Here is a 16145-nt window from a genome sequence, read left to right on the forward strand (position 1 = left end):
AACTGAAGCTCGGCTAGGATAAGTGATTTGCTAGAAATGGAATTGCTGGGAAGTGAAAGAGCCAAGAATTGAATCTATGTCTAACTCCAAAGCCCATTTAAAAATTATCTTTGTTATTCCTTACTATAAAAGTAAAACATGCCTACCAAAAAAAGTTAAAAAATACAGAAAAACAAAAGTTCCCTTTAATCTCAACACCCAGACATAACCATTGAAAATTTCATGTATAATACTCCAGAATTCTTCTCATGTGTACAGTGAAACACAGACACATCTTTTTACACAAATGGAATCACACCATACACATCGTACTGTGATTTGCCTTCTTCCCTTAACAATATGACTTAAAGATTGTTCCATGTTGGGGTGCCTGGGTGGCGCAGTTGGTTAAGTGTCTAACTCTTGGTTTCGGCTCAGGTTGTAATCTTAGGATTTTGAGATTGAGCCCCAGATTGAGCCCCGCTTTGAGCCCTGTGTCAAGCCCTGCATCGGGCTCCACGCTAAGTGCAGAGTCTGCTTGACTCTGCTCTCCCTCTCCCTCTGTCCCTCCCCGCCTCCACCCTGTGCTTCCTCTGTCTCTCTCAAATAAATAAATAAATCTAAAAAAAAGCTTGTTCCATGTCAAAACATAAGGATCTGCATAAAGTCTGAGTTATGTTCTATATTACAGACATACCCTAATTTATTTAACCATTCCCCTATTGATAGGCTTTGGGCTATCTGGATAAAAAGAACACTTTTCCTCTTCTGCATGAGAACTGGACTTTAACTTTCTAGCCCCTTTCCCTGGTAATCTGAAACAGATGGTATGGTACCATAGTTAGGCAATATTATTATGGTAAAATGATGCCAGACTGACAAGTCACATCTGGACTAGGAGAAACTCTAAATGAACTACAAACATCTGAAGGTGCACCATAACTTTGGGCTTCCCTGTGTGTGGTGACTCCCATAATTAGTCATGTCCTTTGCCAGGACTCTAGGAGCTATGTCTATGGAGTGTTACAATAGCTATTTGCTCCTGTGGGGAATGAGGCTTCTAAGCCAGAGTGGCTCCTACATCTACCGAAGGACAGTCTTACTGTCTTGGACCTGAGCAGCGGGCTGCAGAGAATGGCCCACAGACGGCTGCAGGGACTGCTGCTACAGGCCACTGCTGTGAGGACTCCTCTGAAGAGAAACTGCAGATGCTGTGCTGCAGGTATACTGTGTGGAATGACAGAGCTTTCTGGTGTCAAGTGGGGCCTATGGTGGTCTTGGGAGTCAGAATGTTCAGTAGAGCCCATGAAAAAGACTGCTTGGTAAGTATTTCAGTATGTTTCCAATGAACGTCCTCATACAAGTGTGTTTCTGTAGAATCAATTCCTGAAAGGGAAACTACTAGATTAAAGGCAATGACTATTTTAACAGACATTGCCAAACTGTCTTCCAAAGACGTTGCATCAATTTATTACACTTCTGCCAGTTGAATGTGAGAATATCTGTTTCCCCATCAATGCTGGCTGTCATCAATCAGTCCTTCTCATGTTTGCCAATATTTCACAGGCAAAAAATAGGATTTTGAAGCTGTTTTCATTATTAGTGAGGTTGAACATCTTTTCATATGCCTATTGGCCTTTGTATTTCAAGCCCACCTTCCTGACAAGACTGTACTCTTTCCTCAAGGGCAGGGACTGTGTCACAAGCTTCTTTAAAAACACCCTTCAACCTCAACCACTAAAAACTGAACTCATCTTATTTCTCCCCAAACTCTAGTGCTCTCTGTTTTCAGTGAACCCCCTTGGCTCCATCAGCTACCAAGTCCTGTTATTTCTACCGCCTCCTGAATCTCTCTTGCAATGACCCTCACCCCTACTGCCTGGCTCAGGCTTTCCTACCCCCGCCCCCGGGAAAAATGAAATCATCTCCCAGGTTTCCTGGTCCCTATCTTCTTCTCTTATCATTCACCTTCCTCACGGCCCCCAATGAAATTCTCTACTTAAAAGCCTTCCAAGGCTCTCTTTTGCCTGCAGGATTAGTGACAACTCAGGGCCCTTGATACTCTAGTCCCTGCCAGCCTTTCTGGTCTCCATTTTCCCCTATTCACATCCCATGAAAACATACAGAGCCTCTTCAGTGTCCTGATCAGGCACTGCTGTCCCACATCTACTCCGCTGGACTGAAATACCTTCTAATTCCTGTTCATTTTTTCGGTCTCAGCTCGGTGCCCTTCTCCTCAGAAGTTTCTCCTGACACTCTGGTCTGGGTTGGTGTCCGCTTATATGCTTGCATAGCATTTTCTGATTCCCTCTATCACTGCACTTACCATATCCTGCTATAATTGTCTGTGTCTGAACCCATCTTTCCCACCAAACTATGAGCTCACCAGAACAGGCACTGATTCGTTTCTAAAAGCCAAGCATGCACATAGTCCTGACACCCAACAGGGGTCGCTGTGGACTTGCTGAATAAAGGAGAAGCCTTTATGCTCCTGTAGGAGCTCTTACAGGCTTAAAAACAATTTCATATACCTCTCTCATCTCAGCCTACTAGGCATCCTGGCTTGGGGAGGAAGAAAGGAAGGGAACTGTCTCCATTTACAGACAGAGAAGCAGCATCTCAGAGAGAAACACTCTAAATAGGTAGTGCCAGCTCTGGGCCGAAATCCTGGGCTGGGCGTTCTCCAGCACCTAGCCTACGGCACCCTAAAAAAGAGATGAGCAGCCAGTCATGAATGGACTGACAGGCAGGTTCTAACAGGAGTGACTGGCTGTGCTGGCTGAGAAGCTTACCTAGAGGAAGCAGGTTTTCTGAGGCATTGATATAAATCACTGAATGAAAATGCTTGAAGTCCTTTTCCTTAGCCTGTGGGAAAGCATTTCAAAAGAACACAAGATTAGTGCCCTGCCCGGAGGGCTTGCCAAAGCTCCAGAGCTGCTGTCAGAAGGCACAAAGACCTACAGGGATAAGCTATATTCTTAGCAAAGTACACCCACTTGCTAAGGGCCAGAATGGCTTTTCTGCTGCTTTTTTTCTATTATGAAATAGTTCAAATGTACAGAAAAGTTTACTGAACGATACTTTGAAGACCCATGTAACCACTGTCCACCTTTATATGAAGATTTTGCTGTCTCCGCTTCAAATTTCCTTAAAGAAATAAAATACTAAAGAGTTGACCCCACCCCCCACCCCCACAATCTTCCCCAATTGTATTCTTTTCCCCTTCTCACAGATAACAGCTATCTTGAACTGGTGATTATCATTCTCATACTTGTTTTATACTTGTATTCTATATATGTGTATCTATAAACTATATATAATATTATTTGTAAGTTTTAAAACTCTATATTAGATGCAATCATACTGTGTCATTCTGCAATCCGCCTTTCCCACTCAACACTATGTTTTTGAGATTTACTTGTGTTGATACACCTAGATCTTTTGAGATTTACTTACGTTATGTTACTTGTGGTACTGATTTATTTATTTTAATTGCTGTATATTTTATACCACCAATCTCTCTTCATATGCCATGGAAGGCCTATAAACCAAAAACATATGGCATAATATCCTGCACATATACTGGCTAATGTGGGGGGGGCACAAATGTGGCTCAAGCTACCTATTAGCCAATGTAAGAAAGAAACATGACTCATTACATGAGTCACCTAGTGTGTATAAGAACAAACCAGCATCTTGGGAGAACCATTACCACTCCTGACACTGAAACTTGAGAGAAATTTCTCCTACGGGCTCTTCTAATGGGAACTCAGTGTCACCCCAGCAGAGGTCTATGACAAATTCAAACCAACTCCCATAATGCTACTTCCTTTAATTCACCTCACATGGGCCAATGGCAATAGCAAATTCACAGCAAAATATTGTGTCTGCATGTTGTTTCTACCCAGTGAAGCTTTGTCTGACACCCCCCACCCCAAACCCCCAGTCCTCAGGGACTCTGGAGGTACAATGGACAAACAGCCAGGAGCCACCTCAGGTCTGGCTCATCCCAATCACATCTCTGCTGGCTGGCCCTACCTTGGAGAACTTCAGGCCGCTCACATTAATGTTGACCAGGTCTGATGGCTTCCTCACACAATGGTGCTTCAGCTGGAACACAGTGCAGAGAGTCAGGTCTCAAGGCCCCAAGAAAGTTTATATAATTGGCCAAGACAACAAATGACTCCCTGTTGAGAAAGGGGGCCTAGTACAGCGCGAAGAGTATGGGCTTTGGGAGTCGCTCAGAACAGAGCTGCCACCTCAGCTCTTCCACCTCTCAGCTTCCCAGCTCCAAGATGCGGATAGTAACACTGACTTGACAGGGTTCGTAGGAGGATTCCTTCCTCTCTGTTCCTCCTCTGTCTTTTCTGAGCCCCGCTTATTCTACCTGGCTCTTCAAAAAATCTGTATTTCTGGGGCCTTACCAATCTCTTCATGTTTATAATAATTTGCTTGTTTATTCGTTTGTTCGTTTTTTTATTCACTAAATATTTACTAAGTATTGCTTTGGGCCATGTATTGTGCTAAATACATCAATACATTTTCTTCTAATCCTAACTAAACCCTTTAACATAAGTATGATCATTTTTCCTTTTTAAATGAGAAAAATAAGGTTAAGAGAGATAAAGTGCCTTGCTGAAGGTCCCACAGCTAGTAAGTGATAGATGATTTGAATCCAAATGTGTTATCATTAAACTCTGTGCTCTTTTGACTACCATATGTTGCCCCTCATAAGTAAAAAGTTAAAGGAAAACTTAGTGTTGGAGCTTCTATTTCTGTTTAACCAAACCTCATTCTTTTTTTTTCTGTTAATCATTTATTTATGGTATCATGTTTAGGCATGGAATTAGGTGTTTATTATATTCTATTCATAGAACTTACGACAACATGGAAGCCAAGTAGCAAACAAGTATTTATAAATGTGATAAATATTTTTTACAGATTTATTTTCTATTTATTTTTAAGTAATCTCTACACCCAATGTGGGGCTTGAACTCATAACCCCGAGATCAAGAGTCGGATGCTCTACCAACTGAGCCAGCCAGGCACCCCTAAATGTGATAAATATTTTAAAGGAGAAATTCAAGAAGCTATGGGAGACAATAACAGGAGGTCCTAACCTCATTCGGGAGGAGAGGAAATATTTAGTTGAGGAAGTAATATTTTAGGTGAGACCCAAAAGCTATGTAGGAGCTGGTCCCATGAAAGTGGGTGGCAGGCAGTGAAAGCTATCAAGACAGGTAAAAGCCAGGTGCTTTTGAGAGGATGAAAAACAACAAGGCCAGGGGGGCAGCCACTAAATCACCTGGGTCCCTACTGGCTATGTAAAGGAGTGTGGATTTTGTTCTACAGTCAGTGGAAAGCTAACAGACTTTTTTTTTGGCAAGAGCTGATAGCAATTTTATAAAAATTGCTTTGTCTGATATACATAGAAAGGATGAGAAGAGACCAATACACCAGACATTGTTAATTACCTTCCCTAGAGCAACTTCTCTACTACTTCCTTATTAAAGAATCCCAGCATTATTCCATTTTTCTGAGTGGATGTGTCCTTAGGCCCCAGCTCCAAGGGGTAAGTTCTGACAGTCTAATCCAATCTTGGAGGTTATGTTCCCCTAACCAATGACTGTTGGGACATATGATATAGGTCTGGCCAATCAGACAGACACCGGCTGCTGGGGGTAGGAGGCCATTTCTGGGGAGCTCTTTCTTACTTTTAAAAATAGACATAAGACAGTGACAATCCCTTTTGTACCTTTGGATATTATCCTTTATATATGATGACCGGAGTTGCTGCAGCCATCTTGGGATCAGGAAGGCAATTAGCCCAAGAAGACAACATGCTAAGCACATAGAGCAGAAAGATGAAGGAACCTAGGCCTTTAACAGTAAATTAACCTACCCTGGAAAAACAATGCCTCTGGCTTCTTTTTATATGAAATAAAAGCATCCTAGTTGGTTCAGACTAGTTAGGAAGTTACTGAATTACTCTAATAAAAGATGATGGTGGCCCAGAATGGGGTAGAGGCAGTGGAGTTGAGGAAAAGAATGCAGATTTGACAACTATTCAATAAAAGTGCCAGGGCTTGGTAGTGGCAGTAGTGGGGTGGTGAGGGAGAGGCAAGTGTCAAGGATAACCCCAGATTACTGGCTTGGTGACTGGATATCACACCATCACTGAGGCAGTATAGTAAACACTAGAAAAGAGGTATGTCTTGGGACCTGGAGTAAGGGGATTGGTGCAGTAGTTCAATAGGAGGTGCCAATAAAACATTCAAGTGGAACTATGCAGCAGGTAAGCAGGTATCCCATTACTGTGAGAAACACTCTTGTTGCTTCTGGTATACAAAGCCGCAACGTGGGTGACAAACCATCTCCATTACTGTGGGAATGTATATGTTGTAGGAAACAAAAGGGAAAAGAAGACTACTATAGTAAGTGTTTTCTGACCTTCTTTAATACTGTTGTTTCAGTCCTCTGCACACCCAGTGAGAAGTGGACATTACAACAAAGGACACATCATGGGACTCTGCAAAAAGCTTACACTACCCGCTTGAAGTGAGTTGCAACCTCAAAGCTGCCTTCTCAAAGCTCTCCTTCAACATCTGATCTGTATAGAAAGCCACTCTTGGGAACCATAAGCAGAGTCTAGAAACAAAGCAGGATGCCAGAGAGTTCTTCATAGGGAGCTATGCGAACTGGACTGGACATTAATATGAGTTTACAAAATATGTCTTTCTCTGCCAAGCCACTGAGGCATTGCAAAGAGCAGATGTGAAATTATCTGGCTGGTCTCCAATACAGCCACCCCAGTCTTCTTTGTGAAGCCTGCCCCAGACACTGGGTACTATCTGATCGGCTCCCCCAGACTTCAGCCAGATACTAAAACCAAAGGACAAAGGTTGTGGAGTGTAGAATCTCCCTAGTTCCCCCATTCCTGGAAAAATCTCCCCAGAGAAGAACAGGAATCTCTGCCCCCTACCAGGTGCAGGAATGGAATTTTTACTTTACTGTTCCCTGGACCTACTCCTTTGCCTCTCCAACTTAATTAAAAGTTTTTTACCTGATATACTAAAAGGCACAGGCTTTGGAGTCAGTAGACCAGAGTTCTCATCCTGAGTAGTTCTAATCCTGAATAGACAGAGTTCTAATTATTAGCTGTGGGACCATGGCCAAGGCAAATTACCTCTTCAGGGCCTCAGTTTTCCCATCTTCGCAATGGCAACAACATAATAGGGACAATAATACCTATCTCACAAGGTGGATGTAAAGAAAGCTTTGGGTCTCTTCATCATTCTGACTGTGCTCAATTAGCCAAGATCACTCTAATAGTTTGGGGGTGGGTTGGGGGTCATGGTATCAGAGTGGGACAGAGCAAGTCCTTGTCCCCAACCAAGACAGTCATCAGCTGATTCTGCCAGCCATTCCAGGATACATTTACTCTCACCAGAAAAGCCCGGTCCAGCACATGTCCAGGAATGTCCTCTTGGTTTTCCTGTTGAAACCCTTTCTTCCCCCGGACCTCAGAAGAAACCTTCTTCTGGCTTTCCTGACCCTCAGCTGGTGCCTCAAGCACACTCTTGGGCTTCTTCTTGAGGTTACATTTCCGAGCCACTAACCAGTGTCCTCGGCCTGTTGAGAAGATCAGAACAGTGAGGAGGAGCAAACCCCCCTAAAGCTACAACTTGTGTGCTTACAGAATATTTACCTATAATACCAAAACCAAAAAGAGCTCCTCATTACCTGATATGCACCAGATACTGTTCTGCTGCTGCAGCTGCAGCTGCTGCTGGTGGGATGGGGGGTGTCTGCATAGCTCTCTCCTTTAATTGGCCCCAAACCCCAGTGAAGGACGTGTTACTGTCCCCATTTTACAGATGAAAAGGCTAAGACTCAAAGAGGTGGAATGACTTGCCCAATTCTCTCCTCCACACTTTTGTCTCCAAACGCTAATGTTCCTTCAAGACCCCAAATCAAGTATTTCCTATTCTGCCTTCTTTGACTCTCCTCAGCAGAGCTGATTATTCTTTCCTATGCGGCTCACTACTCTCCCATTTGTCATCTCTTGGCATCTAAATGAGTGGCATCAACTCAACGGGCTCCATCTTGCTAGACCTTATCCTGAATCCCATCACTATAGCATAAAGGTTGTATTAGGAGCTCAATAAGAAAATGATAGGACAGTTGGAACTTTTAAAAAATCCAATACATGTTCACTGTAGAAAGAACTTGAAAATTTATGTAAGCGAAAAAGAATATGAGGTTTACTAGTAAGCTCACCTAAGAAAAATCATGACAACATTCTAGAATCTGTTCGCTCCTGCATCAGTTTTTTCACTCCAAGGCATTCATTGCAATCTGTAATTATTTTGTTTGTTCACTTGTTTATTGTCTTGCCCCTCAGAACAGATTTTGTCCGATTGATCCATCTCAGTATTCCCAAGGCCTCACAGAGCTTACCATATTGGGAGCATTTTCTGAGCATCTACATTGTGCTAGGAACTAGGGCTGTGGGGATAAATTAAGATGGAGGCCCTGACTCAAAGGAGCCTAATAATAGAAGAGGTGCTGTGAAAGCACAGACAGGGGAGCTACCAGCCTAGGGCATGAGCTAGATCCAGTAAGTTTAAGGTAGACTAGATGGAGATGGAAAAAATAGGCAGCCTTGGCAGAGGGAAGAGCACCAGAAGTATCCAGAAGCATAAAATATCAGAACGATACAGAACAGCACAGAGTGGTTGGAGCCAGCTCAGTGCTCTGATCATTGGCTCCTTGCCCTCATAGCCCACTACCTCTGCCTTGGGGGCTTGCCCTGGCTCACCTGACCACAGCTGCCAATCCTTATTCCTGGGTGCAACTCCCACCCTATGTCTGCTGTGAGTCATTTCCCATTCCCACTCTGGGCCTGAGATTCCAGACACTCCATTTCCCAGGGTTGCCCCCATCTGGGTCATGGATCTTTGTTCTATTCTAATAGCCCTGACTCCTGGAGACTCCAGTGTGAGTTGGTGCCCAAACTCCCAACAGGTTGAGAAAGTAAGGCCCAGACTGTTGTCTGGAGATGAACATGAGGGAAAAGAGATGAGGCTGGGGAGGTCAGCAGAGTCAGATCAGAAAAAGTCTAGAGGACCAGAACAAGGACCTTGAGTTTACTGGGGTAGGCTTTTAGCACAAAGAGTATCCATTGGAACGTTCTCCCCCCCGTAATTTTCCATTTTGAGGTAAGTTTAGACTTCCAGAAAAGTTGTGAAAATAATACTGAGTTCCTGTACAGCTTTCACCCAGTTCCCCTAATGCTAACATCTTTTATTATAAATTTCTAAAAATTTAAATTAATTAACATATAGTGTATCACCCAGTTACCCCATCCTCCCACCTCCCTCCCAATATTAATATCTTATATAATCATAATATAATGATTTAAGGTGTTAACACTGGTACAATATTAGTAACTAATCCATAGCCCTTTGAATTTTGCTAGTTTTCTCACTAATGTCCCTTTTCTGTTCCAGGGGGATCTCACATTTTATTTAGTTGTCGTGTCTTCTTAGAATCCCCCAATCTGTGACGGTTCTTCAGTCTTCCTTTTTTCTTGTGTGATCTTGACACTTTTGAAGAGTATTGGTCAATTATTTTATAGGAAGTCCCTCAACCTGAATTTGTTTGATGCTTTCCCATCATTAGATTAAGGCTCTGTGCTTTGACAAAACTATCACAGAATTGATGTGGTGCCCTTGTCAGCACATCCTATCAGACAGCAGGTGATGTCAGTATGTCTGATGACTGGTGACATTAATCTTGATCACTTGGTTAAGGTGGTGTCGGCCTACTTTCCCTACTGAAAAGTTCCCTTTGTAATTAAGAAAGATACTTTAAAACTATGCAAATATCCTCTTTCTCATCATACTTTGACCCACTAATTCTAGCATCTGTGATGGTTAATTTTATGTGTCAACTTGGCTAAGCTGTGGTAAGCAGTTATTCAATCCAACACTAATCTAGGTGTTGCTGTGAAGGTATTTTATAGATGTGGTTAACATCTACAATCAGTTGATTTTAGGTAAAGGAGACTATCCTCAATAATGTGTATGGGCCTCATCCAATATGTTGAAAAAACTTAAAAGCAAAAACTGAGGTTTCTCAAAGGAGGAAAAACTTTTGCCTTAAGACTACAGTATCGGGCGCCTGAGTGGCTCAGTTGGTTAAGTGACTGCCTTCAGCTCAGGTCATGATCCTGGAGTCCCGGGATCGAGTCCCGCATTGGGCTCCTTGCTCAGCAGGGAGTCTGCTTCTCCCTCTGACCCTCCCCCCTCTCATGCTCTCTCTGTCTCTATCTCATTCTCTCTCTCAAATAAATAAATAAAATCTTAAAAAAAAAAAAAAGACTACAGTATCAGCTCTTTCCTGAGTTTTCAGCCTACCTGCCCTATAGATTTCAGTCTTGCCAGCCCCCATAATTTCATAAGCCAATTCCTTAAAACAGATAATGTGTGTGTGTACACACCTATGAATATGGAAACAGAACAAGTAGGATATAAATACATATCCTACTGGTTCTCTTTTGCTGGAGAAGCCTGATACAACATCTACAGAAGCTTCTTACCTGTAAAAATTATTATTGTGATGCTTTAACAGTGATTTTCTATTTCCTTCCTTCCTTCTACATTTATTTTTTTTAATTTTTTTTAATTTTTTTTTTAAAGATTTTATTTATTTATTTGACAGAGAAAGACACAGCGAGAGAGGGAACACAAACGGGGAGTGGGAGAGGGAGAAGCAGACTCCCCGCCGAGCAGGGAGCCCGATGCGGGACTCGATCCCGGGACTCCAGGATCATGACCCGAGCCGAAGGCAGTCGCTTAACCAACTGAGCCACCCAGGCGCCCCTTCCTTCTACATTTATTAACTGAAATTCTACTGTAGGAAGAGTTGTTCCTTCTCCTACACTTATTTACATATTCAAATATTTATTTGTATCAATATGGGCTCACGGATACTTATTTATTGTATAGTTTACAACCCAATTCTACCTTTATTTATTTTGTTGTTCAGGTTGTCCCAGCTTTGGCCTGGGAAGCTGAAGGGAGCTCCTTCAGGTTAGCTCCTATGTCCTTCTGATACGCACTCATCATTTTTCTGAGCACTTCTGTACTTCCTGTTACTATACGATGTTCCAGGTGCAATTTGTACTTTTCTGGCTTCAAACCTGGAAACAACTATTTCTCTGAGGAGCCCTGGCTCTTTTTACTGGAGAATTGTATCCAGAAACCAAAATCTAGGGACCAGATATGCTATTTGTGAATGAGGTTTCATTGCACTCAGTGGACTAGGAAATATACATATATATATACTAACATACAGATGCACATGGCTGTATTTATTTCTCTATTGTCCATCTGTGTGTGTAAGGGGGCGTGGGGATGAAATCATGAGTTCCTACTGAGAGCTCCACGGAAGGGTTTAAACAGGTGGGGAGGATGCATTGGAGGAGAAAGTTCTTCCAATATTCCACATATAGAGTAACCAGCAAGTCATTTCATCTAGAGTAAAGAAGGGATACTTCCCCCTTGCTCTACCCTTTCAAATCAACAAATCTAATCCAGTGAACTCATACTTCTCGGCAGTGTTCCATCTATAGAGCTCTGCTCAGTGTTATGAGGAGTCCCTGCCCCAAGGGAGTTTTTAACTAGATGAATGTTTGAAAAACTACTTAGCAAAGTCATTTTATTTAGCCATTTTATTTAGGATCCTGGCAGAATATGATTACTCAACAAATAATAAACACAGAGAGGAAGACAGCTCACAAGAGAGTATGGTCACTGAGGGCTGGAGTAGCTAGACAGGGCTTATGGGAAAAAGAGCTGGGCTTTGTGGCATGGAAAGAGTTTGGATAACTGGAATGATAGCTGGAATATTCTGGGCAAATAAAACAAGCTATGTGAAAAGAAAGTACTATGGAATAGGGCATAGGTAAAGGAATGGGGTTGTGGCAAAGGATAAGGGGAGGTTAGACTGTGAACACAGAGTATCAGGTAAAGGAGTCAGCAATGAGAAGTCACTGAACAGAATAGGACACTGTGGTTCGATGTGCACTTTAGAAAACTCCCTGAGGCTGCTGAGGGAAGATGGATGGGAAGGGATAGGGCTGGGTAGTGCAGGGAACAGGAATAAATGGGTTGGAGAGGAAGGAATGGATGTAGGAACTGAGTGTGAAGCAAAGGTATCAATCTGAGAAGTCACCTGACCTTTGTCTGGCATCCGAAGGACATTTTTGGCTGGAAAGCAGTTGTTCAGGTAAGGCTTCCCATTATCCAGCTTGTATATTCCTGAGGAGGCCATCTCCCTGAGAGTCAAGCAAGGAAAGTGAGGAAGTAGAAGCACTGAGAAAGGGCAGCATAGTTCTCTCACCCAATGTGGCTTGTGAGCCCACCAGGAGGACCACCATACCCTATATCCACCTTAAGTCCGAGGTCCAGGAGGCCCCTCCCCTGTTTCAGAAATGGGCTGGCCCTTTGAATGAAGAGGGAGACCAAGGCCCAGGATTTTTTGGGTCAAATCAGTCCTAACTCAGTGGAACACTATACAGAACACCTTTGGATACAGACAGACCTGGTTTGAATTCTGACTGTCCTTCCTCACTCTTATGACTGGAAATGTTCCTCTACCCTCTGAGCCTCAGTTTTCTCCCCTTTGTAAATTGGGAGTAATAACACCTACCTTAATAGACAGATGAGAGGATCAAGTTATAAAGGTAGTGCCTAGTACATATTAAGTGCTCACTAGAAATGTCCTTTGTTTTAACAGATTTCAGGGAAGAAGGCGCTCATGTTTTTAGGCAAGATGTCATGAAAATAATATTTGAGAGATGAACTGAGTTTGCTAATAAAGGATAAGCATTGCAAATAAAAAGGGCCACAGGACTAAGGGCATAGTAGTGGGCACATTTGGTGCAGTAAAGAAACAACCTGATCCAGGAAGGAGAAGGATGTGTGTTTGGGACAATAAGGCTGGACAGAAAGGATGGTGTCTGCTCTTGAAGGCTTTCAGCGCCAGGCTAGGAGCTCAGGCTTCCCCTGGTAGGTAACTTGAGAGCCATGGATGGTATCTGAGCTGGGGAAAGCCATGACCCAAGCTGTGCTTTAGAAAGAGAGGTCTGATAAAAATAATGCTAGGTGAAATGGGATTCCATCAACTGGTCACTGAGTCAAGACAATTCCAGCTCAGGAAAACTGTTCCAATGTAATTTTCTCTATCTCTCACTGTTTTCATTAAATCTTTTACCATCTCCCACCTAGAATACTGCAACAGTCTTCTGATCAGATTCCCACTGAGCAACCTGAGCCTGCTCTTGAATGCCTTTGGAGTCCCATGTCCTAACCTTTCTAGCTCCAGTCAGCCCTGCCCATCAGGCTTACAGAATCATTTTCTATTCTCCAAACACATTCAGTCTTCCCTGCCTTTGTTCCTTTGGCCTAAAATAGCCTTCTCCACCATTACCTCGTTAATCTCATGCTTTAAGATTCAGTTCAGGGGCGCCTGGGTGGCTCAGTTGGTTAAGCATCCAACTCTGATTTTGGTTCAGTCATGATCTCAGGGTTGTAAGACAGAGCCCCCCATTGGGCTCCACACTGAGCATGGAGCGTGCTTAAGATTCTCTCTCTCCCGGGGCACCTGAGTGGCTCAGTCGGTTAAGCATCTGCCTTTGGCTCAGGTCATGATCTCAGGGTCCTGGGATGGAGCCCCGTGTCAGGGAGCCTGCTTCTCCCTCTTCTCCCCGCTCACACACTCTATCTCTGTTGCTATCTCTGTCTCTCTCTCTCAAATTAAAAAAATAATAATAAAAAAGATTCTCTCCCTCCCCCTCTCCCTTTTCCCCTCCCCCCACCGTCTCTCCTTCTTAAAAAAAAAAAGATTCAGGGCGCCTGGGTGGCTCAGATGGTTGAGCGTCTGCCTTCGGCTCAGGTCATGATCCCGGGTTCCTGGGATCGAGTCCCGCATCGGGCTCCCTGCTGGGCGGGGAGCCTGCTTCTCCCACTGCCTCTGCCTCTCTCTCTCTCTCTCTGACTCTCATGAATAAATAAATAAAACAAAACAAAAAAACAAAAAAAAAAAGATTCAGTTCAAATGCTACTTCTGTTAGGAATAAATCAAAGATCTAAATTTCTTAAAACTTGAGCTCTTAGAGATTTGAGATTTTTCTCAAAGAGATCCAGCCAGCCAGGGGCTGCCTGGGTGGCTCAGTCAGTTAAGTGTCTGCCTTCAGCTTAGGTCATGATCCTGGGGTCCTGGGATCAAGAGTCTGCTTCTCCTTCTTTCTCTGCCCACCCCACCCCCCTTGTGCGTGCACGCTCTCTCTCTCTCAAATAAATAAAATCTTTAAAAAAAAAGAAAAAAGAGATCCAGCCAGAGGCACCTGGCTGGCTCAGTTGGTAGAGTGTTTGACTCTAGATTTGGGGGTTGTAGGTTTGAGCCCCACATTGGGTATAGAGATTACTTAAAAATAAATTCTTAAAAAAAATAAAGAGATCCAGCCATTCCCAGATCTGCTTTGGAAGAGATGCAGACAATTTGGGGTAGGAGAAATTTGGGAACCTGTAAGTCCCTGACTGGGGCAAGGATGTGGTCCCTGAAACGGAGGGTCTGGAATGAGATTCAGTGAAAGGAAGGAGCAGAGAGATAGGATCAGGTGTCCTGGGAAAATGTTTTCTGGAAGTGACAAATATGCAAAGTAGAGTGGTGCAGTAGGAAGGGCAACAATTTTGGAGACAAGAGGCTTAAATTTGAGTCTAGTTTCTGCCACTAAGCTGAGTGATCTTAGGCAAGACCTTTACCTCTTTGTGCCTCAACTTTCTCACATGTAAAATGAAGATAAAGACATGTGCCTTGGAGAATTATTGTAAGAATTAAATGAGGTAATAAATTTTTAAAAACCTTCTAGATCCAGTCCAGATGCCACCCTCTCCACAATGCCTTCACTGAACCTTCCAGAGGGAAATAACTGCTACTTTGGCTAAGCACTGGAGTATTTCTTCTATATCTCTTTCATGGCTGGAGCTCTTTCTACTTCATAAGATTACTAAAAATCATGGAGGGGTTCCTTCAATGGTTTGTGGACCTCCAAGTCTGGAAACATACCCAATTCACCATCTCTCTTCCACCTCTGGAATGCTCAAAGGAAATAACCCATAAACATGTGCGAGCCAAATGAAGGATATGATGTACTCCCAGGGCCCAAGGGTCTTTATACGTATTTCTGATCTTCCTAACTAGACTCTGAACTCCTTTAAAGGAAGGAGAGCACCTATAGAGTTCATTTCTTTATTCCCAGTACCTAACACAGCACCTAGCACATAATAGATTCACAATTATCTGCGGAATAAATAGGTGATGTTGGTATCTCCTTTGGTTCAACACAGGGCACTGTGAATTTCCTGATCTGTCACCATCCCCAAAAGGGTAAATGCCCTTCCTGTATGTTCCCACAATACCCTATACTTCTCCTAGTATAGTGCTTATCACTTTATTATAATTGTTCCCCTTAACCAATTTCTCACCTGCCGTGGGTCCTATGATATCTTATTCACCTATGTAATTCCAGAGCCTAGCATTGAACCTAGAATTCACTAAAAATGTGTCAGGAAGATGAATGGATAGAAGGATGGATGGATGGATGGGGAAAGATCAAGTTACTCAGTCAATCTGTCTTTCAGGAAATCTCTCTTGTGACCAACTACACCTATCTGCTACATAGGTGAGTGAATGAATGAGTAAATAGCTGGCTGGGAAATGTTAGAGATGATGACTGTTGGGAGAAGACTCCAGTAACTTACAGAATATGAGGACCTTGCTTCTAATCTGCATAGTACTTACTTGATCTTTGACCTTGGGAAAGACCCCTTGACTTCCTTTTTTTTGTGTTTCTTCACCTGTAAAACAGATATTACACTCTTTCTTAGCCTGTCATTCAGAGCTCTTCAACTTTCTCATTAGTTACATCCTACTGTGACCCTTGCCTCCAAAATGTGTCTCAGCTGGGGCCTAAAAAAACCCCCACAAAACTAAAGATCCCAGAAATAGATAACTAGAGATGTAGAGATAGAGACAGAAACATGGATGGGAGGAAGGTAGAACAAGGGAGTAATTTTGTGATGATGGGGTGGGGCTAG

The 16145-nt window shown here is 43.1% G+C and overlaps 1 protein-coding gene across 3 annotated transcripts in view; it reads right to left on the reverse strand.

The window, feature by feature from the left end:
- XRRA1 (X-ray radiation resistance associated 1) overlaps positions 1-15864 on the reverse strand; it is a 60638-nt gene extending 44774 nt beyond the window's left edge. For 2 of the 3 annotated variants that reach the window (XM_021704651.1, XM_021704652.1), the window contains exons 1-4: positions 12225-12318; positions 7427-7611; positions 4042-4089; positions 2772-2844 (exon numbers count right to left, since the gene is read on the reverse strand). In XM_021704651.1, the coding sequence (XP_021560326.1) occupies positions 2772-2844; positions 4042-4089; positions 7427-7611; positions 12225-12318 (400 nt within the window). Of the gene's footprint in view, positions 1-2771; positions 2845-4017; positions 4090-7426; positions 7612-12224; positions 12323-15849 lie in introns of those variants that run through there. The other variant, XM_044919286.1, reaches the window with a different exon arrangement.
- Between the last annotated feature and the right edge of the window lie 281 nt (positions 15865-16145).

This window comes from Neomonachus schauinslandi, chromosome 11, assembly GCF_002201575.2.
Source record: "Neomonachus schauinslandi chromosome 11, ASM220157v2, whole genome shotgun sequence".
Classification (NCBI taxonomy): domain Eukaryota; kingdom Metazoa; phylum Chordata; class Mammalia; order Carnivora; family Phocidae; genus Neomonachus; species Neomonachus schauinslandi.